At 45.0% G+C, this 27,220-nt stretch overlaps 1 protein-coding gene across 2 annotated transcripts in view; it reads left to right on the top strand.

The window, feature by feature from the left end:
• The window catches only part of LOC148030077 (uncharacterized), a 66,271-nt gene extending 39,899 nt beyond the window's left edge, over positions 1-26,372 (top strand). Inside the window, exons 3-8 of one of the 2 annotated variants that reach the window (XR_015692128.1) lie at positions 11,104-11,232; positions 11,307-11,402; positions 11,511-11,610; positions 11,714-11,830; positions 25,415-25,808; positions 25,905-26,372. Coding sequence is in view for 1 of the 2 variants with exons in the window: in XM_087686351.1 (XP_087542477.1) it covers positions 11,104-11,232; positions 11,307-11,402; positions 11,511-11,610; positions 11,714-11,830; positions 25,415-25,644 (672 nt within the window). In the remaining variant the exon portion in view is untranslated. Of the gene's footprint in view, positions 1-11,103; positions 11,233-11,306; positions 11,403-11,510; positions 11,611-11,713; positions 11,831-25,414 lie in introns of both variants that reach the window. The other variant, XM_087686351.1, reaches the window with a different exon arrangement.
• The last annotated feature ends 848 nt before the right edge of the window (positions 26,373-27,220 follow it).

The raw sequence follows: 27,220 nt of genomic DNA, 5'->3' as shown, positions 1-27,220 counted from the left end.
CCGGTGGCCTCGGTCGGTCGGCTCCGTTTCTAACCCCCTAGCCCTTTTTGACTTCATACTTTATGCTTAGGGCACCTCAAGGGCAGGACATACCTAGGGAGGTAACACTCGCTTATGGTTAGAGGTCTTGGAGGTTGAGCGTGAGTGCCTTCTACATTCCTCCTGGAAAACCACAGCAGACTACTATGACTACACAGTCTAGTGGGGCTAGGTCTCCTGCTGTTGCCCCATCTGCTTCTTCAATATTCACGACTGTTGGACATGTGGCATATAGATAGCCTCAACTTACCATATTACTCTACTCTTGAGGGGTTGATTGATTGGTTTGCTAGCACCGATCCTATTGCACTTTACATATCTTTTCCTAGGAGCTTCACTGCACCTTCTAGGCCTTCTTTCCCACCTTACCGTATACACACTTAGCCTTTCATTTTCAAGTCTTTCATTGCATTTCCACACATACACATTTGCATTATTGCACTTGTTCATTAGTTTATTTCTCTGTTTCAGTTTTGTTATTCGAGCATCTTACAATTGACCTTTGTGATTGTAGATATTACTTTCTTTTGCAGAATTTGTTTTCAATGTAGGGCTAACATGCAGGTTTCTTTCATCCTACCTGGGTTGGAGACATGGGATGTGCACCATTCCAATCATGGTTTTATCTTCCTAGGAGTTTTACTCTTCTACTAGCATGGAGGCTTTCCCTCCCGAGGCGGATCTTACAGCATATCTTGATGCTATCATAGCGGTGACTTCTACCTCGCTCTTCCAGTCGGGGATGCTTTTTCTCATTATGGTTCTCGGCACCACATGAAGACTGATGTTTGGCTCCTCTTACTCCTTTCACGTCACCATTCCAGGTTTAGAGGGGGTTCCTACCCTTCTTGATATTCTATAGGTTTCCGCACTTGTCTTTGACATCGTCCTTTCCCCCCTTGTTGTGCCTTTACCCTTTGCATTACGTGATTTTATCATCTTTGTACTAGGGCGCTTGGGCAGGTGAACAATTTTTCCACAAGGGACATTGTCCAAGTGGCACTTGCTACATGAGCATTTCACAGCATGTAGCATACTCATTGTAACTTCATCATCATTCCCTCGTCATCGACATCCATGAGTCCATGGGTAACTTATCCGTTTTGTGATGGGTTGGACCTAAATGTCCCTTCTCATTCTCTCGTCTTCTTCTCAATTGTACGTAAACCATCTCTTACTTAAACCACAAAAATAAAAATGAAAGAATCAAAGTTCACTGTTGTTCCATCCGCCTTTGTAAGGCTGGTTCCTATGCCCTGTCCTCCTTGTGGTGAGTACTTGGACTTCCTTGGTAAGATAATCATTGCCCTATAGTCTTGGTAGGCCACTAGGCAGTCATTGTGTATCCTTTGTCCGATGCCTTGGCTGCTTTCGGGTGGGATGCCTTGGTTAAAATGGGTTGGCCTTCTTCTTTTCTCACTGTGTTTTAGGCCTAAGAGGGGGTGTTGAATTAAGAAATGCATTCTATGCTGATTAACCACTTAAACAACCCTAAGACAAGCTTAATTTAATGAAAACCCTAAAACAAGAGTAGTTCGAGAGAGCTCAGTGAAACCCTAATTTGAAAGGGTCCATCCTCATCTATAAATAGACAAGTTGCCCCCATTCAGTCTTATCTCTTTTGTGTAGGTTTCTCACCCTTGTGTGTAGATCTCAACCATTAGTCTCCTACCACCGGGCTGTCCAGCTTTCGCGATTGCTGCTATTACCTTGTTCTACTGCCACGTTTTATTGCAGTGTTCTAGTGTGGGTGTTTTACTACGGTGTTCTACTGCTACATTCTTTTGCTGCATTTTACTATGGTGTTCTAGTGCTATGTTTTATTGTCGCGTTTTACTGCAGCGTTCTATTGCTATGTTTTGTTGCTTCATCCACATCATCTGGCATCATCCTTTGTAGTTGCTTCAGTCTCCTCACTCTGGTGATCAACGTTTGGTGTTTTTCTTACTCGATTTCTTTGATTGGTGGTCACAACACTTGGGATCCGTCTCCAATGGATGTCACTCTCCAACACACTGCTCTACCCTTGGGCACACTGTATACTCTTACATTTATTTACAACATTCATTCACTTCACAATTGTGTTCTTCTATCCGTTCTTCTATTTGTGTTTGAGTTTTGAGTTTTACGTCGAGGGTTTGAGTTTTGCTTTCTATGTTTGTGTTTGTCTCGTTGTGCTTTTGTCATGGTCGTACACTCTGTGTTTCCTTAGTGCATGCCCTAGCAATGCCTCCACACTCTTCTTCACATTGCTCACTGGAACTTAAGCTCAGGGCTTGCTTAATAACTTAAGTGCCCAAAGTGAGATGCTCATTGGGTGAAACTTTGATTGTAACTCAATTGTAAGGGGCAAACTTTCATATTGAATTAAAGTTTCACGTTTCACCTTGTTCCTTTTGCCTAGCCTTGTAACACACCTAGACACTCTTCCACCATGTGTCTTGGTGTCAAGACTTTTACCGCTAGTGCAATGGTTAGTGTGTGAAGAGCAAGGGGTTTCAAAATTAAATTTTAATTATATCATCAAGCCCATTTGTCGTTTTGGTGACAGCCTTCTTGCCTTCTTTTTCGGATTGGATTATTTTGGGAAAATTGGCATACCCATGCTCCACTTGCATTTTTAGTGAGGTCATCATCTATGTAAATGGGGTCCCTTGGGAGTCCTTGCAATATGGCCTTCTTTCTCATGAAGGCTGTTTTCTCCATTTCATCTGGGAACCTTGGTACAAGGATCCGCTTCTGTGCATCTTTCCCTACTCTCTCTCTCTAGGCTTTAGTGAAAGGAGAAGTGGATTTTCTTCTTTGTAGTCAAGCTGTATACACAGACTCTTACCATGGTCTTCAGGTGAGGAACCCATCCTTCTTTTGTGGCCTTGAGCTTGACATCTATATATTTAGTGACCACCTTGGAGATTTCTTCTTTAATGGAACTGGCTGGATCCTCTTGCATTTGCCCTTGCTCACGGCTAGTGCTTTTCAAGGCTGTAATTTCTTTTCTCATCTGTTGAATCTTTAATTGCATGGCTGATTTTTCGTTTTTCCATTCTTCCAGTTCACTTTCAAGCTTGGAAATTTTGTTCAGTAAGCTTCACTGAACTGTATCTATATTATTGTCCATGGTTTTTTTGGTGCTATTGATCAATGGTTTCAGCCCTTCTCAAGGTTAGCTTCCATTTTGAATTCATTGCTTGTTGTTGAACCAGGTACTGCCCACTTCTCTCTGGTGTATAGATCCATGTCTAGCAGCTTTTTTGTGGGTTTTGGGGGGGCGGGGGGGGGGGGGGGGGGTGTGTGTGGGGTGTGCGGGGGGGAGATTGCAGGTTGACTGGATGTGCTGGCAGAGTGGTGGGGTAGCCCAAGGAAGAGGTAGGCAGGCAGGAGACAGGCAATAGTGTTAAGGCAGTCATCTGCAGGCAATGTAGAGTGAGAGAGAGAGCAGCCAGGCAGGTGGGCACAGCCAGGTGGGCGGGTTGGGGCAGGAGGCAACAGGTGTAGGCAGGCAGTTCAAAAGGCATCATACGGGCAGTAGTAGATGGAGTGCAAGCTTGGAGCAACAGCGTGCAGGCCTGGGGGCATGCAGAGGCAGAGCACAGATCTTTGCAGGTGGTGGGAGGGAGCAGGAACAGCAGGTGGTGCGTGCTGCCGGTCTTTGATCATGCTTGGCTGTCCAAAAGGTCTGATGTAAATATTTATATACATTAATTCAATCTTCTTCACGCGGAGAGAGAGAGAGAGAGAGAGAGAGAGAGAGAGAGAGAGAGAGAGAGCTTAGTTGGCTTGAAGGCCTAATGTAAATACTTCCACCCATTAATATACACTCATTCATGAAAAAAAAGAGCCACTCTTTACGGAAAGAAAAAGAAGAGACATCTACTAGAGGTTCAAATCGGCCTATAAGACATCAATATACAACAATCCATGTCTTCAACGTCATGTAAAAAGTTAAAACAAAAAAGAACTGCATCTAGTCGAATGCATCCTAGAATGCTATAAGAGTACAATCACGATAAGCATTGTGAGTAATCTAGCACTAGCTCCATGCAATGGACATGATTGGATGTAATATATCATGCATTGGCAAGGGGCAAGAAGGGTTCGCATATTGACTCCACTGGGGTCTAGACTTTGCCATCTCTCCTCCATGCTTCTACAATATGTGCTAGGATCTAATCATTTTATGCTTGATGGTTTGGGTTAGCCTGCATCTTAGTAGTTTGGGTCTCTTTGCTGGCCTGATATCTGAAGCTTTCTGTATTGTCAGTCCATGTTGTGAAGTGAAAGGGGGCCATGGCTCACTGGTAGGCCTGAAGAAGGTAGTGACCTGTGGCCGAGATCTCTGGTGCTGCATGTGTTGTAGTCCATCTTGGTGAACAGAAGACCAAGGCATCTCTGATTGGGATAGTCAATCACTTGACTAGTACCCCTCTCTAAACAAGCAATGGTGTCTTGCCCTGATCTTGTAGTATACTGTGCGTCTACAACTATAATGCTCCTCTAACTGTCTCTCCATGACAGGGCTTGCATATTGTCTTTGTTGACCACTTGTGCTGCTCTACCTACTGTGTGTGTGTGTGAGAGAGAGAGAGAGAGAGAGAGAGAGAGAGAGAGAGAGAGAGAGAGAGAGAGAGAGTTGGAGAGAGAGAGTGTGTGGAGAGAGAGAGAGAGAGAGAGAGAGACGATGGCGCGTTACGGGACCTGTCGCGACTGTCCTGCATCGTCCTGCGCAAACCCTCGCCTGTACCAGTGCGCCCCGTCGGCTGCCTAAGGGTCGCGTGCCCTTGCCTGGGCTTGCGCCGCAGGGCCCGCTGCCTGTGGCGTGCACACGCTCCGTCGCCCTGGTCGTCTGACCTGTCCGCCCTCCGCTTCCGTCTGCGCCCGCCTCACCCTGCGACTCCCTGCGTCCGTCCGTGCGTTCGTCGAGCCCGCCTGCGCCCGGCTGGCCTTGTGTGCCCCGCCCCATCGCCGCCCCTCTGACGGGTGGGCTTGGCGCCGCCCTGCGCGCCGCCCTGTACGCCGCCCTGACCCCTCGTCTTGACCCGCCTGCCTGCCTTGTGATTTCGCCGCCGCCTGGCCCTGCGTGCCGTCTGGCCCCCTTCCCCCAGGGCAGCGTGGGCTTGACTGGATCCTGCGTGCAGCTGGGGACCAGCAATCCATCCCTGTGCAGGATCGACCTCACCTAACCTAGCTCGCCCTCTGCCAGGACGAGTGTGAAGTCAGCAGTATGGCTGGCCTAGATCTGGATTTTCTTGACCGGACGGTGGCAGCCCTTGGCCCTGATTCCGATGCAGAGGAGCCGGAAGATATGGTGCCATGCACGGAGGAGTTGCCGCCGAGTTCTGAACTGCCGCCCGCTGGCAAACGCTCCAAGCATACGCCTGATGAGCCAATGAGTCCCCAGGAACGCTCCTATGCGCAAGTGGCCTCTGATCCTGTGGATTCGCAGGAAATTGACTGGGAGCATTTACTGGACTTCGCCAATACTCTGCTCGGTGATTATGTCCAGCATAATACCGAATCTTTTTCTGTTGCGGGAACGGATGATGTGCTGGACGCCACGGTGGACCCCAAATCAGTCTTGCGATCCTTCTCAGTGTTTTATGATCGTGCAGTCATACTTTTCTTCACTGGCAGGATCCGAGTGCTTTCGCATATTCGCCAGTGGTTGCACCATCTATTGCAAGGGGAGTCTGTTGAGGAGATCTTCCTTGGACCTCGTGGCTTTTATGAGGTCCTGCTGAAATCGGAATCGCATCGCACGGAGCTCCTGTCCAAGTTGCCCCTATTCTTTGATCGCCGCCTGGTCCATGTTGTGCCATGGCGCCCCATGGCCGACTTCCAGTGTCTGCTTCAGCGCGAATGCCCGGTGTGGGTAGAGGTGGAAAATTGTCCGGCGGTCTATTGGCCCATGTTGAAGGATGCGATGGCAGTTGTGGGAACAGTGCTGGTTCCCCCAAGCCTCAGGGCGATGAACCGCAACCGTTTATGCATGCTTTGGGACACGGCCAGGAAAAGGCCCGCGTGGCTTCGCCTCAATTGTTCGGGCATGCATCCTTTGTATTTTCGCTTAAAATGGGGCAACTTTGCGGGCCACTGCTTTGCATGTGGTAAATTGGGGCATTTCATGGCCGAATGCTCTGAAAAGCAATCGTCTTCGGAGGAGGCGCAGGTTGTGCTGCCCAAGGACGACATGGTGCTTGATGCCACGCCCCACGAAGCCCTTCAGTCTCCTCGTGTCATGGATAAAGGCAAGCAACAGGTCCCGAATGTGGATCCCCGTCGCACTGATTGGATTGAGGCACGTCCTAAAAAAGGAAAAAAGTTGGATGCAGGCCTGGCGGATCCTGGGCCTAGCGCGCTCCAGGATCCCGTACGCACGTATACGCGCCGGAAAGAAATGGCCACTTCACAGCAGGCTTCGCGTCCTACGGCCCCGTCTGGCCCCCGTAATCAGTCTCCAAGGAGAGTATATACCGATGGCCCCAAAGGCCCACCTGCCAAGCTGGCATTCGATGCCAAAGGAAATGTTATTACACCCTGGGATCGGCGTTATCCCCGCCCCTCTCCCAAGGCAATGGATTTCCCTTCTACCTCCAAAGCAGGTCGCCAGAATTCTTTTGCAGTGTTGGCTGATTTTCTGGATGAGGGTGTCCTGGATGCTCTCGCGGAAAAGGTAAAATCGAGGTAGCAGGCGCCTCGCTCCTGACTTCCTTCTTTGAGGATTCATGAAGATAGCCACGTGGAATGTGCGAGGCATTTGCTCTCGCCTTAAGCAACATGCCATGTGGACCGTCTTGCATGAGAACCAGTGGGATGTTCTGTGTGCAGTTGAGCACAAAAGTCACGATGAAGCAGGGAAAGTGATGGATTGTCATGGATTCCGTCTGTTTTATGCAGGGACCCATGCTACGCACTATTCGGGCGTGCTGATGATTGTCCATGAGAAATATCAGCCTGTCCTTGTTAAAAATGATGTGCAGGGCCGCTTTCTGGTGATCGAAGTCTTATTTGAAGGAGAGATTTTATGGCTGTTGGGCCTCTATGCTCCGAATGATCCCGCATCCCGTCGGGATCTTTGGTCCACTTTACATGGCTCCATGTCACTCGGCCGAAGGGGGTTTCTGATGGGAGATTTCAATATGTGTGTTGACTCTTCTCAGTCCACTTCAGGGCATTCGGTAATGGATACGCCGGAAAGCCGGGTGTGGAGTTCCTTTGCTTTGCACGTACTCCAGCAAGATCTTTGGTCATGGCTACACCCTTCTTCTTCAGGATTTACTTTTCATTCCGCACAATATGCAAGTACCTGGTCCCGACTGGACAGAATGTATATCATGCAGGGGGATGATTTTCTTCCCGAGATGCTGGAAATGAAGGTCTTGCGGCAATATGCGTTGTCGGACCATTTCCCCCTCCAGCTTGAGATGCGAGCACACTCTATTGCTCCTTTTCTGCAATTCCTGGATAGGCTCCCGTTACGTTTCAACTCCGCTTATTTGAAGCATTCAATTTTCCAGGGTTATATGCAGCAGCTGATTGAGAGGTTCTTATTGGACTTCGCCTCTGAGGGCTTGCCTTCATTTGCACGGCTGCTCTCTAATGTGCAGCGGGTTGCTCGCCAGTATGGGATCCATCATGCCTCGCTTTGCCGCCGTCGTCGACATGCAGCAGAAGACCTACTGGCTTTGGTCCGTTCCTTGCTCCTGGATTCCCCTGATGATGATTTTCTGCTGTCTCTGGAGAGGCGATTGGCCCATCTTATTCAAGTGTTTCAGTTGAAATCGTATCAACAGGCCAAGCTGCACAACTTGACAGACACATTGCAAGATAGCGCCTGCCAGTCTCATAAGTTCTTTCGCGCCTTGCATGCGTCTCCGGCTCGCGAAAATATGACCAGACTCCAGGATTCGGAAGGTCGCATGGTCACGGATCCGCAGACCATTGTCACTATGTGCAGAAATTATTTTATGGAACTTCTTGGTTCCTCTTCCTCGCCTTCTAGCCAGGTGACGCATGCCCGCTCGGTCTTCTATCATCTGGTCCGTCAGCAGGTTCCAGTTGATATGCAAGCCGCTTTGGAGACGGATATTTGCGAGGAAGAGGTTATGGACGTTTTGTTGCATCTGCCGAATGATAAAAGCCCTGGCTGGGATGGTCTCACTAATGAATTCTTTCAGACCTTGGCCACGCAGTTGGTGAAGCCATTGGTGGCCATGTTTCAGCAGGTGTGGGAAACGGGGGTCATGCCCTCCTCATGGAAAGAAGGCCTTATCAAACTACTTCCAAAGGTCCCTTCGCCGTCAAAGTTGCAGCACTGGAGACCAATCTCTTTGATGGGCTCCCTGTATAAAATCTACTCCAAAGTGCTGGCGAATCGGCTTCACAAGCACCTTCCAGCTATTGTGCATCCTCTCCAATATGGTTTCATTAAGGGCCGCAACATTCTGCATAATATCCTAAACGTGCAAATGGCTATTGACTATGCGCGCCACTCCGGTCAGGAAGTGGTATTGATCCAATTGGACTTGGAAAAGGCGTTTGATTATGTGGACTGGTCTTTCATTGCAGACCTCATGTCAGCCATGGGCTTTGGTACCCGAATGTCCCGATTAATCTACACCATTAGTGCTGAGGCTTCCTCCAGAGTTATGCTTAATGGTGGAGTTACAGAGCCCTTTGTCCTTGCACGCTCGGTCAGACAGGGCTGTCCTTTGAGCCCTCTCTTCTTTGCCCTGGCAACTCACCCGGTCCTTTCAATGTTATCCTCCATGGCAGCCTCTGCTCAGCTGACCGGGCTGTCTCTTCCGTTGGGTCAGCACTTCGTCAGCCAATCCTTGGCTGATGACACCTTTATGATTTTGCAGGCAGACAGGGACAACATTCGAAGGGCATTAGATGTTTGGACACTCTTTGGTCAGGCCTCTGGGCTTCGCATCAATGCCCTTAAGTTAGCCATTCTCAGTTGTACGGAGCCTGATTTACAGTCCTTAGGCTGGGAAGGCCAGGTGGTTTCCCGTGGCTCCATTGTCAGGCATCTTGGATACCCATTGGGGGTGGATGTACGGCCAAAAGACCTGCTGGACTGGATTTCACAAAAACTGGCGGCGAAGTTTATGTATTGGAAGTCGCAAGCGTGGCCATTCCATGTCCGCCTCAAAGTGGCCCAGACAATCATGCTTCCAATGCTAACGTATTTCCTGCCTTTGTTGCCATGGACGCCTACTACTTTGAAGGCCCTCACTCATCCCATCCGTTTCATGCTGTGGAAGAAGGATTCACTGCAGGCCGGCATTTCCTGGATTTCATGGTCACACGCATGTACCCCTAAGCGTATGGGTGGAGGAGCTATTTTGGATGCACACACTCATATGTCAGCTCTCCGGTGGTCCCTTTTTCGTGCCATGTGTGTGGATCAACACCCATGGACCATCATAGCCCGTTATTTTCTTGAGGACAGCGGGCTTCGCCATGGCAACACACGGCTTCGGGCCTCCTGGTGGCATGTCCTTAATGCTGACTCTCGTGTTTCCAGTCCCTCTTCCTCTTTGTTACTGCACTTGGTCGGCTCGTGGCAAGTGGTGCTCCAAAAGGCCCGTTGGCACCCAGTTGGGGACCGCTTGCAGACTAACTCCTTTCAGCTGGAATTGTTGGCAGTGTCCCGACTCCTTTCATGGGAAGATAAACATCAACTCAGACCAAGATTCAATCGCATGGCCCGTTTAGGCGTGACGTCGGTTGCGGATGCTACCCTTGTCACTCGCAATGTCCTCATATCGTTTCGGACTGCTCGGCGTCTCTTCAAGATCCCGCGTGGATACCGTGATTTATGGGAGCAGCTTTCGTCGGAGCTTCAGAGTCGGCAACCCTTTCCTGTCTTGACTGTGGATCGCCCTTGGCAGGACTGGGACCTTGCAGGCCGCTTGAGTCTGGAAAAGGCCTCTACTAATCAGGTGTATCATCTTCTTGTTCAAGATCACCGATGGCTGGGAGAGAAAGCTAATACTGTTTGGGGCCTGCGGAAATCGCTGTCATGGTGGCAGAAAACGCTGATGGAGGGTTGGCTAAATAAGACACCTTTCAAATGCAAGGTTTTTCTTTGGCGGGTGATGATTGGTGGTCTTCCTCTGGCCTCGGCCCTTGCCAAGCGTCGCATTTCGAATGGCAATTGTTTCTTCTGTACCACACCGGCGGAAACGGCCCGACATCGTTTTCTCTCTTGCCTGCTCGCCAAGAATATCTGGTCACTCTTGTCGCACATTTGGCGCGCGGTAGTGGGGTCCTCGCTATCTCCTTTCGACTGGGTTTTTGTGCGCCCGAAGTATCCCGCGCCGCCACAGTTGCATGAGAAGCTCTTATTTCACTTTTTCAGATATTGGGGATGCTGGCACATTTGGACCACGCGCAATGCTTTTCTCTTTGATTCGGCCTCGAATGTACCCCGACATATTGCCAGGCTTAAAGGGCTCTTACATTGGCAGCTAGATATCATCCGACACTCCGACTTGCTCCCTCGGGAGGATTTGCATCTTTCGACTGGGTTTTTGTGCGCCCGAAGTATCCCGCGCCGCCACAGTTGCATGAGAAGCTCTTATTTCACTTTTTCAGATATTGGGGATGCTGGCACATTTGGACCACGCGCAATGCTTTTCTCTTTGATTCGGCCTCGAATGTACCCCGACATATTGCCAGGCTTAAAGGGCTCTTACATTGGCAGCTAGATATCATCCGACACTCCGACTTGCTCCCTCGGGAGGATTTGCATCCGTGGCATATGGCAATTGCCTCTGGCTCGTTGCCATGATTCGTGTAACCTTTTCAGTGCATTACTACGGGGCTTCCCCACACGGCCCTCGTGTATCTTGTAATCAGAAAATAGAGAGAGAGAGAGAAAGAGAAAACCTCTTCACATGATGGCTTTGTGTCATCATGTATCTTGTAATCCAGTAATCTTGTACTTTTTTCGTAATTAATACAATTACCTTTTACGAAAAAAAAAAGAGAGAGAGAGAGAGAGAGAGAGAGAGAGAGAGAGAGAGAGAGAGAGAGATTCCATTTCTATGTGCTCAGGTGAATCCTTTATGTGATCATCTATCAACAGAAGGTTTTAATGCAGCTGCTAATCCTGTATCTCGAGATCTACTTCAACATGTTCATGTTCAAAAGTCGCTTTCTGAGGCTTTTGAGAACTGCTCTATGGTAGATCGTACTTTTCTTTCCTTTGGTAAGCTACTTAATCTCAAGCATTGATAATATTTTGCACCTTGTACCAGGCTGTTGCTTTCACAAGGCGCACTGGAAAAATACGCCATCAAAGTTATTGCTTGGAAGATTTGAAGGCGCCAAAAAATGGGAACCTGAAGCTTGCGGTATGCTGCTTTTTAGAGAAGGCTATCATTGACGAAATTGCTCTATCTCAAAATTGAATGTATTTATTTGCTTCTAGGTCATTAAAGTGAGTGCGTGCTTGATTCCAGCTTGTCTTTGGAAGAGAGGATCACGGTCTTTATACCGATGAGCTGTTGCAGTGCACCCATGTTTGTAGAATCTCCTCTGGAAAATGGGAAGGATCATTAAGTATGTCTAGTTGATTGTTGATCAATGCTTGAGCTGCTACCTAACACCCTCGTGCTTACATGACACTTGTTTTGAGGATCTTACTCAATTTGGGATGTGGCAGATGTTAGCCATGCTGTCGCTGTGGTCCTTTACAATCTGTATGAAGCTTTTGAGAAAGAACAAAATCACTCTCTTGATACAATTCCCCAACATTCGATGGTTTATAAAACATTACCAGGTCAATCATCATGTTTCAAAAAATGCATGCTTTCTGAAAGTATAGGAAGGAGGAAAGGTCGTGTATTAAGTCATTTACCAATGTGTATGCTTTAATTTCACATATGATTCAGCCCTTTGTCCTATATCCTAATGAGTATTACATGCATGGAGTTATGATTGTAAAAGTGTTGTAGGTTTAACATGTATTATTATGTATTTTCATTTTGTTGACATAGTTGTATATACACTGAAAAGCTCAATATAGTTGCTCTCATGTCAAGATGTTACAATATAAAAGTTTGATGCTGTAGACATTATTTTGGAACGTTATATGCTTCATTGCGAGCAGACAATAGAATGAGCAGGTGTGGTGCAGAAGGGACAAGAACATGCACACATGTGCAGGCAAGTTGTGAAGTCCTGACATGTGGGTCATCATTCATGTGTCTTTGAAGATCATAATTGAACGAAATTATGATTGTGTTTAGAAGCACAAGAGCAAGGTGGAGGTGAAGTTGAAGCTACGGAGGATGTGAAGTAAGAGGGCTAATTGTGGTGAGGAATAGAGTTTAGACATGGAGCATTTACAAAGAGTGGCAAGTGGGTGAGACAAAGGGCACAATGACTTTGTGCAAAAACGCTAACACTTCTTCATTCACTTTTGTCTCTTTGAATCGGCAAATATGTGCATAATGGGATAAGCATCCATATTCTAGATCTCTTGCATACATGCGTATGTACCATTAGCACATGGGCAGTGGATTTTTCAAACATCCCCCTTGGTTCCAAACAGGCTTCATCATGAGACCGGAGCATAGTTTACCATAGCAAGATACCACATTGGCTACATCATTGGCACCAAGAGGTGGTTTGGAATGAGAACTTAGGAATATGAACATAGAAGAACGTGGATATTTAGCATGGCCTTTATCATGGGTGGCTGGAGCAGCAGGAGACCTAGACAGGATATTTTGACCGTCCACATTATAATAATCCTTGACTCTAGTGATTGACTTGTTTGATCCTTCCTCCTTGATCTTGGACAATGACATTGATGTTTTTTCTGCATGAATTGGAGGCATCTTTGAGATGCAAATTAAGATGTGCATGTAGCAAGGCATAAATGGAAACTTTTTGACATGATGGATTTTGCCTTCTAGACATACACGAGGAGCATTTGTGATATAAGAAAACATCCATAATGTGTATCGTCACTTGATTTGCGTTCGATTCTTCATTGTTGAAATAGTTTCATACTTTCTTCTTGGTCACCTTCTTCACATAAAACATGGTTGACATACATGAATGAGATGCATTTGGGACTAATACATCTAGGTCTCTTTTTCCATTCATTTTATTTGTGAGACCAAGTGGGCTAATTAAATACACAAACCAAACCTCTCGAATAACAAATGAATTGTTATGCTCTATATGATGAAGGAAATGTACAATGAGAATGGGAATGAATGAATGGGTACAATGAATCCCTCCTGAAGCATAGAATGACATATGATGAAGCACAGGAGTGGTAAGGTACGTGTCCATTTGTTGAAGAAGCCAGAATGTCAGTCAAGACTTGAAGCAAGAGTGCATCCACACAAGGTTCAAGGATGCTTGAACAGGTGGTTCAAGCTGTGCAATGTGCTGAATGTAGAGTCGAATGATGCCATGAACATCAAGGTGGAGTGTATCATCACTGGTATGGATCCCAAATGTGACCAGCCAACCAGATAGTTTAAGTAGGGGTACTGAAATGTGACGTAATCCGAGTTTGGTTTGGTAGCAGCTGTTGGGGTAGCAGATGGCTGTGTTTTGGTTGTAGGATGCTGTGTAGCAGCCAGATACAGCAGTGTGGACAGCTATGTGCAGATGTGAGGCAGCTAAAGGCTGTGTTCTGATATGGATAGCAGTGTGATGGACAGCAACCGCAGTTGTGATGATGTGGAAGCTGTTAGAGGAAGCAGAAGAGCGCATTTTCAGTCCTGGAGCAAGGGGATGATGATGTGGTAGCTGATCAAGGCCTCACCAGCAACTAATAGCAGGAGCAGTTGCGGCGGTGGCAGGGATCAGTTAGCTGCCTTTGAGTAGATTGGCATGATAGTGTGATGTTAGGATGTAGGATAGCCTGATGGTGTCCAACTTAACCTGCTCTCAAGAAAAGTGCTATTGCACCTCGACATGCTTCATTCCATGGAAGAGCTGAGGATGGAAGCAGAGGGTACGACAATCAAGTTTGATATTGATAAGTCAAACGGGTCTTCCACTACTTGATAGTAGGCATGCTCATCAAATGGAGGTGCATGTGGGTCTTTGGTCAGTTCAAGGGGCTGGATTTAGTGGGGTTACAAGATTGATACCATTAGGTAAGTATTGTTAGATATTAATCCTCCACCATGTGAACACATGGAAGAGTGTGTATGAGTGTATGTGCACGTGCGTATGAGCAACTTACACCTACCTACATTAATGAAGGTCAAGGATATAGGTGTGTGCTTTGGCCTATATAAGGCCCTAGCTTGGATTTTCAAAATTGAAGATAAAACTGTCCTGCTGCCCACTTAATTCTCTTGCCTAACCATGAAGGGATAAGTGTGCCCATGCAGATTTGTGTCATGAATGGAAAAAGAGAAGTTGCCTGCTGTAAATGAGAGCAGAGAGGGCCGCATGACATGCTAGAGAGGGCAAAGATTTCCATGGAGAAGGCAGGGAATCCTGAATCTCCACTTGATGTGCCTGTCATGAAGCTTGTTGTCATAAGAACAAGATTGATGAACAGAGACTTTGTTAGACCTTCAAAGTCCTTGCCAGACCCTGGTTGAGGCTTACAAGTAGGAATTGAACACAAAGAAAGACATAGAAAAATGCTTGCTAACACCCCCTCTCAAATCGTGGGAGTGGTTGAAGGCCAAAGAAGCAAAAATACCAATGGAAGATTAGAACATGTCAATGTTGATATAGTTTGTTGATGAAGAAGACCAATTGAGTAGCACATGGAGCATATAGAAGGTATCCAGTTGGGAATGGATGAGCCACATCACTAGTAATGGATTATGATACAAAAGCATGGATAAATTGGTACAACAACCAAGATCTTGTAAGTACCAAGAGAAGGATACCTACCCTTTTCACCAGTGGATTGTGGAAGGAGAAGCGAGCAACCCCTCTAGGCTCTCTCCCCAACATGTTGAGACCGAACGGGGGAGTCGAAGCACCCAAAGAAGAAGAGTAAAGCATGTGTCCAGCTGAAAATGTGGGAAATGCATGGCCTCCATAGTAGCCTCAAGGAAGTTTGTAACTTGGGCTTGGGAGAAGCCTCCATGCTGGTTTGGAGTTTGAAGCCAACCAAACAGGAGTAACCAATATTGGAGTACTAAACTATCGAAGTTTCCTCTTTAGTGAAAAGTGTAGGCTCATGTAGGTGTTAGTTCCACACTTAAACACAAGAAATGGGTGTAAGTATCACATGAGACCATAGAACATATATACCTCTTCAATGAAGACGCTTTAGTTTCTTTTACGGCGGTGTGTCTTGTATTTTTAGGGATTTCCACTACCAAAAGGTAGGCACACTAAACATGTAGTATAGTAAAAGTAGGAATGTTTGGCGGAAGAGTGAACGCAAGTTAGAGTGTGCCCCACAAGAATCTAAGGATATGCAAGTGGGGAAAATGATAGTGCCTTGATCAATGTCATGGATTCAAGCAAGGGAGAAGGGAGGATTCATGATTTGTTTTTCCAAAGGGTCTCTTGGGAAAGTATGCCCTATTGCTTTTGGTTGCAAACTACATGTAGATGAAAACTCAGAAAGAGAAGTGAAGGTCGCATCTAGTCTATCCTCAAGGGAGAGAAGCAGCATAGTCCATGGTAGGGTTGGCAAACCAATTAGAGAACCCCTCAAGGGTAGTGGGGGCTCATGGACAGGGTGGTCCTGAAGCCATGAGACCAGTGTGTTGGCATTGATCAATGCAGGCACCATGTTGGTGTGCATAAGCCATAAGTGTTGGAGGATAAACCCCTCTTGGGTGTGGAGGAGGTGTAGAAGTACCCTCTCTTGAGGAGCTTAAGTTCCAAGGCGGGTTACCCTTGACCTTTGAGCGACACTGATTGTCAAAGTGGCTAGACTTTTGGCAATGCTGATAGTACCTAAAATTTTTGGGACTTTTTGCCAACCCAATTTTAAGGTACTTTGCTCCTCACATCTTGAATGGGTCTTGTCATTGTCCTTACCACCCCCTTGCTTCTCCTCTTGTGTGGTGGAAGTCAAGGTCCATTCTAAATATAGAAAATGGGATTTCTTGTGAATTTGATCGAAAAACCTTGCGGAATGCAAAAGTTGACATTTAAACCCATAGAATGCGGGTAATAGGGCTATGAGATAACTTGCTACATAAAATTGAAATATCTAGGTGGCAACTTGTTCATGAACAGAGGGACCTAATTGTCATTTGACTTTGGTGGGTCAGTCCTGGCAGATTTGTTGAGTAGATGCTAGTACTCTACCAACTTGATAGTCAAGTTATCCTTCTTAGTGATTTTGAACTCTTGGAGTTCATGGTTGAGGTTGACATGTTGGGTATGATTGCAAGCTGCATAACGGTCAACTAGATCTACCCAAAGCATGGATGCGAGATCAAAACGTTGAAGTTGTGAGTGAAAGCAGGCATTAGATGAAAGAAACCAGGATTTCTTTGATAGAGAGGGTGGTGATCTACTTGATTTGCCAGCAATTTACACAAGCAATAATTTAGGAAATAACAGAATTAACAGTTTACTAATCACGAGAGATAGCCAACACCAATTGGCCGCAAAATTGGTGCCCCTTGTGGTATTTGTTTAATGTTTATTTCAAGATCTTGTTGTACAACCAAGAGAATGGCTAGTGGGCGTCACCATGAACTCAAGGGATACATCCAAGAGTTCCTAAATTCTTCTACTGACCAAGTGCCATATCTTACAAAATTTGGAACCTTTTGCTGCCCCAAATGACCAGCAGCAATTATATCCAATATGCCCTTAGACTTTGAGTACATAGGGAGCCAAATTGGGTCTTCAACCTTGGCATGCAAATGTCTTTTGATGTAGATGGTTGAATGCCATCAAATCTTCTGTAATTTCTCTGATTTACAATGGTAGGGCTTCATGGATGTCTGATTTCTTCATGCATGCATCCCTAGACAGGGTGGTAAACTCTAATTTCTGCTGAAATAAGGTTTGCAACAACAAATCAAGGCTGAGAATGTTGTAGAGGAGGAATAGATGAGCAAAGCTTGTTGAATGCTGTTGTCCCCCATGGCAACACTGAGTGGAGTGGAGTTGACCAGCCATTTTCAATTAGGAGATAATTCATCGATTTTTGGCATGAAAGAATCTTGTACAGCAGTCAGCTGCTGCCTAGAATGATCCAAATCGGGTTGCCTTCAGCAGGTGAAGGGCAAAATGCTGTTGCCTACTACTTGGGAGCACATAGATCAGGTCCTTTGACATCAGCAGCAGGATGTTGATCAGTAGCCAAACTGTCCAGAACAGTAGTCACCCAGCTGAGAATGGTCTCTTTCTCTTCTACAATGAGCCTAGACTGCCCCCCCACAGGCTGCCTCAACCTTGCATGGATGATGGCATGTTTCCTCCATGGGTGCCAAGTGGCAAACCTGTCCATGCATAACTCAGCCTACAGAAATGAATTTTCAGAAGTTACTAATTGTGGGAATTAAACATTGCTTTGCCTTGCCCAAGAACTGGCTAGTGTCTAGCCTCATTTTAAATGCTTAGAGCCTTCCAACTTGAAAGTGTTCAAACTTTCATTAACCTTAATCCAAAGCATTAAATGCTTTAATTCTCTAACCCCCACAACACCAAGGTCCAAAAGTCATTTCCAAGGGTATATATAATAACTTTGGCCAAGATCTGACATTAGGTACCCACTAGCATGTGCCACCACAACTTCTGTGGATGTCCCCCAATGCCCAAACTAGGTTTTGCCATCACCTTGATCCATAATTCAACATACCTTCACATGTTCAAAACTCAATTGTTCAAATAATAATTCGTATCCCTATGATGTAAGACTTTGCATGATCTTGATAATGGTTGTCATTTTTGCTCTTCCAAGAGTGGACTATCTCATATGAAGACCATTAGGGGTCAAATTGAGGTTTTGGCCCTTGAATGTAGTCCCGTAGCCTTGTGAATCCAAGACATGCTGCTAAATTGACCAAGTTGTAATGTTAGACCCGTTGAAAGGAGAGTTTGATTACTTAATGCATGCTTGGATGATGCAGACGTATGGATGGTAGTGTGAAGATTTAGACAAGTGGGTGGAATGGAATAAACATGTGGATGACTAGGTGCTACATGTGGCATTGAAGTGCTTGACATGGTGACTCTAGGTGTGTGGAGGAGGTCATTGGCGAGTGTGTGGTACATGTGTAGAAAAACTATACAATGGCACACAACTTGCAAGGCATTGACAAGCTGGTAAACTATGTGCCCGCCTATGAGACAAGAGGAATGGGAGGGACTTGAGATGTGTGGGTGGGATTTTCTTGTGTGTAGGTTTCCATTAGTTCTTGGTTTGGGAGTGGAAATCCAACCACCCCTTTAACCAAGACCTGTTGTGCTAACCCTCAGATGAACAAGGTGGAAAATCCAGAAAATCTAAAGCAGAAGACAAGGCCAAGGCAAAAGTGAAACGGAAGACCAAGGCACGCCAAGAAAAATCTGGAAACACAAGAAGTGCAAAAAAGTCCTAAATCAAGGAGAGAGGTGCACAAGAAAACACGCAAGTTAATACTTTTGTAAAAGAGCAGAAGGCGCATCATGATTCATTTTGTAAAAGAGCGCTAGCTCTCACCCATGCAAATTGTAAACGGTTGAAGGCACGGGTTGAGGCCATGCCAATAGGGAAGAGGAAGAGAAGGGTTGGAGGAATGGGCCAAGCTTGGATAGAAAAGGGGATGACTGCACAAAGGGAATTAGGGTTAGAGTTTTGTATTAAATGTAAAAAGTGAATGAAGAAGCTCATTCTTATGTGTGGCCAAAAGTAGTTCTCTTCTTCTTCTTTTTCTTGCTTGCTTGAGCTTGTGCTTGAGAGAGGGAGTGTGAGAGTGTGAGGGAGTGAGTGTGTGAGGGTGAGGGACCGTGGTGGAGAAGTTTTCCATCTTCTCCTCTCTTCTTCTCTTCTCTTGTCTTGCTCGTGGCAATGGAGCTTGGAGCGCAGAGCTTAAGGATTGAGATTGCTTGAAGCTTACACTTGGATCGTGGAGCTATCGAACTGCTCGGAACTCGATCGGCATGGAGGTAAGCTCACTACACCCGTAAGTTGAGAGCACATACGGCTAGGTGGGAGATAGCCATTGCATTCGGCTTGAAACGCTTGAAACAATAAGTGGTCCGTGGGTCTTGGCAGTCGAGTGTGAGCTCCCTCTACATTTTGGTTTCATTGCCGGGACCAACGGATTCAAGCCTTGAGTGCTTGCGCACTTCGAGTTGAGCATTGAACCATGAAGCGAGGCCGTGCTTGAAACAAAAAGGTTAGGAGACAATGCCAAGGATAGACTTTGGACTTACAAATAACGTAGAAGACCACAAAAGAAGCCCAAGCCTTATAGACGAAGGTATTGATAGAGAGCCAACACAATACCGCGATGGATATCCAAAATGTTGCTACGTGCTCAAGGGTATTATGCAAGTAACCGATGGATTTGGGTACCAAAATCCCCTATTAAACCACCTCTGTCAGGCTGAAGGCCAGATCGTATCAAAAGAGAAGAAGCATAGGAGAAAATCTAAACGAAAATCCAAGTCTCGAGTCAAAAATATTGGAGTGACTGAGCCTCTCATGATTGAAATCAAGAAACCAAACATGACTATTCGAAAGTGCTTAATAAGTGGATATAAGATGTAACCGTGGAGTGTGCACAAAGGCCACTAGTGTCCAAGGAGCCTTTGACCCTCCAAGAGGATAATGAGCACCATAGGCACAACGTTGCTCATGATAAGGCTGATTGCTCAACAAAGCAAATGGCAGAATCGTCTAATAGCCATGAGAAAATCTTCGAGACAGTGCCAAGTCCACCTAGGAGTCCCAAATCTCTTACACTCTCTTTCCCTAAACGGACACAAAAAGCACAAAGACAGTCAAGTGCAGCTGCTGAATCCCAATCTCTATCTCTATCTGAGCTTTTAAATGTCCAAGGTGCAGGACATGGCACCACCCCTAATTCTTAGCCGAAGGATATACTTGTGTAGTCCACTGTGACTAGCTTAACTGATGCTTAATCTGCACAAGTGAATGCGCAAAGGGAAACAAAAGACACAACCACTTTTGATCTGCTTATTAAGAACTTGATACCACAGTCTACCAACAGTACCCAATCCACTGAACTAGCCGCTACTACTTCCAATCAAGAATCACAGCAGTCATAGCCTTTGGCCGTGACAACGCCCCTTGCGGAACGTGTCCTTAGGAATTCACCTACGGAAGAGATGTCGCAACCAACATCCTTGACACCTTCAACATTTCCGAAGCACCTAAAGCCTAGGCTTGAGGAGAAATCTCTCGAAGATTTGGCCAAAGAGATAGTGCATCCAACCAATGAACCAGAGATGAAGTGCCTGATGAAGCTTGATCACAAGTTGACAGCCATCACATGTGCGTACATCCATGTGGACATTGGTAGGCCAACACTAGAGCACATAAAGCTCATAGTTGAATCCCTGACTTGGGACGAGCAACAACATGTTTGCTCCCGCTGTGTAGCTATCGCTGAAGAAGCCACAAAGGACATCCCAAAAGCCATAGCTAGGAAATTGCGCTTGATACTCTCACTGTATACTGCTCAATGTGAGATAAACAAGGAAAAACTCAAAGCAATCAAATGAAAAGAGAAATGACGAGGTGACTTTGTGCAGAAATAGTACTCCAACCAAAGTTTGGTAGTCAAAATTAGCCATTGACGAATGACACTCGCTGAGCAAAGGAAAGCCCCTTTGGACATCAATACATGATTCCACGTACGTTGCTTTGACCTCATTAAGAGTGTTGGCAATGGTCCATGAGGTCCAGTTTTTTGCCACTGTCCAGAAACATCCCTTGTACGATAAATTGTTTCTAGAAGAAGATCTACACGTGGCTAGTAGGCTAGGAGTAGGGAGCATGGTACTTGATGTTAGCGCATATGTCTTCTGCCTCGCTTAAGACCTTGCAATCCTAGATCTCTATGCTTCCCATCAATACAACCCTGATTTCTTCAGTTGGTTTCGTCCAAGCCTATATGACAAGAACCCTAAACTATCTCTTGGCTCTACATTAGAGTCACTCGAATCTCTAGAGCAAGAGAAAAACGACTCTAAACACAACACCCGCTCTGATAAGAAGCAATGGAGGCATGTTTCAATGGGTAAGGACAAGAGTCTAGAGCAAACGCCCGACCAAGAGCAATTGCCAATGCAATCAGATGAGGGGCTAAATGGAGGGGAATTAGATGAAGAGCTAGACTCTCCAAAAAGAGAGGTAGTTGTATCCTTACAACCTAGCGAGGCTGTTCAATAGGCCGCGGCTCTGGCTCATAAGGACACATTGGAAAAAGAGAATGCTGAGGCCCAACCAAGCACATCAACGGCTGACCTAGTTCACGGTCTGGAGTCTTTAAAGGATACACCTCGATTGCCCAAGAAAAAGAGGAGAAAACAACGAAAACAATGGCAATTGCAAGTGGCTATAAACGCCAAGAAGATTGAGACCAAGAGTGTGAAGAGCTGAGGAATAAAGCATCGAGTAACCCATTGCCCTCTCTCCTAACGACGGTGAAACCTCAAACACATCCGTGTGTTTTGATAAATCAAAGCAATCATTACTATCAACGGTTTCTTGCAATGCTCAATCTACCGACAACAGAACTTACATTGACCAATCAAGAGTGGATACAATACTGTCACAACAGGTTGATGAAATTATACCAGTCACATCCGAAGAAAACCAAGACACAATAGCAGCAAAGTCTCAGAAGAAATATGAAAACATTGAGGACATAAGTAATCCTAGCATTGACCAATCTTGCTCATCTAGGCTTGAGCTCTTAGCTATGCTAAAGCCTAGGAAAACTCCCAAAACCTTGTATGAGATAGCAACTGAGCAAGCCCTCGTAGAACATAGAAGTGTCATAGAGTGCTGGATTGAGTTGGATGCTAAACTCAAATTATTCGCACGTGCCTACGTCCTTGCGGACATGGGCACATTTCCTAGGGAGCAGCTTGAGGAATATTTGTCATATCTACTATCGTGGGAAGAGCAAGAGTATCTTAACGAGCACTATGATAAGCTCCTACATGAACGCATGCAACTCATCTTTGACGAGGAAGCCGACGAACTACGCTTAACTGTGACATTCAAGAAGCGCTTTGCCAACCAAATCTTTTAGAGATAGAGCAAGTAAAGCGACAATTAGAGGGTCGAAGTCAATTTGAAAAACGTTGGTTTGAAAATCGCGCCACAATGGCCAGAACTTGGAGCCAAATTATGACAGTCTCAGAGGAACGACTAGCCCAATGGCAGTGTCAAAGAGACCTGACCTATGTGGCGCCAACTTTCTTTCGAGTATTGACCACTGTTTGGGGTATGAACTTAGCTGGAACTAGCCAAGAGAACTCTCCGATTGATAAAATTCTCACTGAGTAGGAGCTACATGTTGCTAATAGACTCGGACAAGGCACCATGCTACTTGATGTTGCAAAATATTTGTTGTTACTGAGTAGGCTGGCACAATTACTAGATACGTATGCCACACTCTAGTACAATCCTAAGTTCTACAATTGGTTTTTATCCTCACGAAGTGATATGGATTCATAAACGTGTACATAAATAAACAATATGTTTTGTGACTGTGTATAAATAATACCAAAAGAAGCAAAGTCAGCTCACACACAAGTAATGATAATCAAGCGCAGGTGATATGCATCGAAGTCAACACTATGGGATTTAGATAAGTGATGTCTTTTGAGGTGCACCTGTTCATTATGGTTGAAGCATATGACTTGCATGTACTCTCACGAGTTGCTAAGTGAATGAAGGACGACAACGAGGCTAGTAACACAATCATCTTTGTAATGTCCATTTTTCAGAGCCTTTGGATCTCGACATATCCCAATCCAAATGAAAGGTTGATAGCCTCAACGTATTGCATTGATTGTATTCATTTTATCCAAAAGAGAGAGAGAGAGAGAGAGAGAGAGAGAGAGAGAGAGAGAGAGAGAGAGAGAACAACAAAAAAAGAAAAAAAAAGAAGGCACCCACGATCACAGCACAGCACCTAGGGGTCCTCAAATTAAGTACGTCCAGTGACCTTGGTTGGCTGGCTCCGTCCCTAGTCCCCTAGCCCTTTATACATCCCCCACAATTGTTCAGGGCACATCAAGGGTAGGACATACCTAGGGAGCTCGTCTCGCCTATGATTAGACTTGCCACTCTGAACCATTTGTACAATTCCTTTTCGCACTCCATCTTAGTGCCATCGTAATTAACAGTGGTAAGCAAGGTACAAAAGACCATGAAAAGTGCACCGTACTCTTTAAACAATACAAGTAGCCACCAGCTACCAAAATCTAAGGCGTCAATGAGCTCAATTATGCTACATCGTGTTGTCAAAATCACAAATGATGCCTCAAGAAGCCTTCAAGTGTATTTCTTGAAACCGGTCTATGACTCACATAAAGCGGTACTTCATTCTATAAACACCTGGTCTTTTCATACACACACACAAACAGAAACCTCACTCCTCGCTCAACACCAAATTGGCCTCGAAGACTGGCGCCTCTCTCGGTATTTCTTTATCAATTAAAAGATGGAAAGTTACAAAAATGAAATGTTCCAAAATACATAACATGTGAACAGTTGGTTTTCATATTTTCTGACTAAATCCCAGCTGCATAAGGACAATACAGCATGACCAGATCAACATCCCTTTTAGGAAAGCATTTTCTATAACCATAACTCCATGATTCATGTGTAGAATTGCAGTTAGTAGATCTCTGAATTTAGTGTTCTTACTGTCCAACATCTCCAAAACAACATCCCTTTTAGGAAAGCATTTTCTGTGACCATAACTTAATGATTCATGTGCAGAATTGCAGTCTGCAAATCTTTGAATTCACTGTTCTTACTGTCCAGCATGTCCAGAACAACACTAAATCAGAGCTGATAAACCCTATTCCTGTGTGGCTTGGTCATTACTTCTTTAATTCGTGCATAAGAGATGCCAATAGTTGCTCCTGAACCTGGACAGTGAGGCTCTTGCCTTAGTAGAAGTGCAAAGAAAACACAGAACTGTACCTTCGATGGAATCAGCCTATCAAGCAGAATATTTCCTTTGAGAATATAAGGAGAGTTGACGAGAGGGAGCAAGCTCTACCTGCGTACATGAGTCAGAGACGAAGAAGCACTCTCCATAGTTGATGAAACTGCAGCAATCTGCCCTTAGCTCCTCAAAACTTCATTCTCAGATCTGCCTCTTATGCCTATTACGTTTTTTAAAAAAAATGCTCTGTGTGTGTGTGTGTGTCTCTCTCTCTTTCTCTCTCTCTCTTTTGGGAATTTGTGTCACATGGCATACATGTAACAATTTTCCCGTTTAAACTTTCCCGTCTAAAATTCTTCATCATCGGTGCAAAATTTAACCTGGGCACAGACCAGAGAATTAATTCTCCTGCAAAAGGGAAGATAATGACGCGAACAGATTCTGGGATCCAAAAATAGTAACTCCCTAAATTTTAGGGATGGTAACCCTTGTATTCCTCGAGTTGTTCTGAGCAACTTTTATCATTGCAACCACATCAAAAAGTGTAATGTGGCTCAGTTAGAGTGACTTTTATTCCGTGAGCATTCTCACATGTACATCTTCTGGCTTGGCCAGGCTCATTGTCCTGCACCATCTCCAGGAGAGAGTCATTAGATGCTTCAATGCTCCAACGACCATATAATCTCTTGTCACCTTTCATCTATCGTTCTTTAAACGGCAAACTAAGAGAGAGGGGAGGGGTGGCCAAAAGAGGCAAACGATGCCAAAATAGAGAGAGAGAGAGAGAGAGAGAGAGAGAGAGATTCGCCGCTCCGCTCCCCCCAAACCACCCCAAGCCATCTGAAGCTGGTCCCTGATGGGAATGGGGCGGGCAGTTCAATGGAGTGCAGCAGAGATGTGGTGGCACTAATGCTTCTCTAGATCAGCTTTGGTATATCCTAAAATAAGAGGTAGTATAGATGGTTTTGAGGCAGAATGACAGCTGAAATGAGATATCCCCCCTTGGCCCCTTTTATAGACTTTTCTGGGGACTAGTCCCATCAACTTGGAAACATTCCAATCACATGTGCTTCAGCCTCTTTTTTCTTTGTTGCTGAAACTCGGGCCTTGTAAAGATCACCCATACAGACACATAAGTGAGGGGTTTCCACATGCCTTTCATTGTGATTGGATATGGCAAGGTGAAGCTTTCTCTACGTACAAATGCTTTTGAAGGTCGTATGCTTGGTTTTGCGAAGGTTGACACACTCAGAGGAAAGGAGAGGATGTTTTGGTGAGTTTGGGGAGGGAGCTAATGTGCTGAAATCTAACAGGTACTGCGAGCATCACTGAGGTCGAAAATCTACTGCAACGCTGGGAGCAAGTGTTTATGCTTTGCAATCAGTTGGCTATATCAGGAGGAAAGCCAGAGTTTAAGACTCCTGAGAGGCTCTTTATGTTTCTTCGCAAGCTTCTGCAACGTGCAAGACCCTCGATCCGTGAGATAGCTTATCTGCAAGGATTCGTGACTCTTCTAGACAATTTGGCCAAAACTCTAAAATAGATTGGGTGCTAAATCCAGGACAACAGATCAATAGTTTTCGATGGACAAGGACAAATAAATGCTTTTGCAGGATATTCACCAGGGAAATAAATGCTTGTCGTTAGGAGGTGGATCATGGCCAACTTATCCATGACAAGTCCTCTGGACATAGTCAGGTATCTCTGGTAAGCTTCTGATCATCGATCCCTACTTCAGCTGGACTTCCAAGAAAGGTGGGGGGGCAGGCGCTGTATGAAAGATGCCTGATTGCTGTGTGGCAGGTGTGCTGTTGGGCTGGTTGTCTCATGCATGGCAGGAAGAAGGAGCGTCTCATCTAAGAAAAGTGAGGTCCAACCATTCGGTGCCATGGGAAGGGAAACCAGTCTTTTTCCGAAGTTGTGGCTCTTGCCCTTCCTAGCATAACTCGCATTGTGGTGTTATGAACATCCTATCCCAACTTCCAAGGTGGGGGGAGCTTCTTGGTAAGAAAAATTAGAATCTGTTTGGATCCTCGTCAAATAAAGTCTTAAGTTGCAAAACACTTCAATGCCATGATTACATAGGGGACCAATCCAACTATGGAATGTTTAAGCAATCATGCATCATGTAAATTTTTGCAACATTGTAATCCTTCACCTTGGTATTGACCATGTGCTCAATAATGAATAAATCCTCGACAAATTGCAGGCTCAGGATGTTTTTTTGGCCCTTTTGTTAAAAGGGTTATAGCGTTTTCATAACACCGTGTTGGTTCCAATATGTATGCTTTATTCCCAAATAGGTGGTTAGGTGTTTGTTAAGGCCGTGCAGTTTAATAATTTATCCAACTTACCAATGCATTCCTTTTGGTCTTTGGATGTTGTATTTCTTTTTGTGGACTCAATTAAAAAATCTAATTCTTTTGTGAAAGTGAACTCTAAGCATAGGTATTTGTTTTCTCATAATCAAAAACCATGTTTGAACACGAGTTTATTTCATAATTTGGAAACCACGCTAGGGCAAGTACATGTTATGATACTATTTTAACGTTGATATCAAAGGTTCTAACCTAGCACACATTTTGTTATCCATGTTATGCATAGCAATTTGAATGATATTTTCTTGGTGGTTATGAGGTGGACAAAATAAAATAACAATAGTCATGATGTGGCATCATTTTGCTTGCTATGGTGGTGATGATATACTCTTAACATAAGTGACCTTTTAGCTTGGATAGCGAGGTTGCTTGCATAGGTTTTTTACTATAATCATTAAGCTTGTACAACCAATAATATAGTGGGCTAGATGCAAAAATTATATCACCATTAAAAAGATCATAAACTACGCATCTATCATCTATAAATTTAACAATCAAGCGAGTCTTCATAAGTGTAGAAATTAATATAAAGTTTGTTTTCTATATTTAACACATACAAAGTATTTGTGAGTATAAAAATACTACTAACATTAATAATAATCAAAAGAATTTTATCAACTCATTTAATAAAATAAGAGGCATTATTAGAGAATATAACAAAACTTCCTTTAGAAGAGGTGGACTCAAGAAAAGTAAATAAAGTATATGTGAGTATATCTTGCCTCAGTTACTTCAAGAAAA

Source organism: Lygodium microphyllum, chromosome 10 (genome assembly GCF_053477565.2).
Source record: "Lygodium microphyllum isolate KBCC chromosome 10, Lygodium_microphyllum_v1.1.10, whole genome shotgun sequence".
NCBI lineage: Eukaryota > Viridiplantae > Streptophyta > Polypodiopsida > Schizaeales > Lygodiaceae > Lygodium > Lygodium microphyllum.
This window is presented reverse-complemented; position numbering and strand designations above follow the sequence as displayed.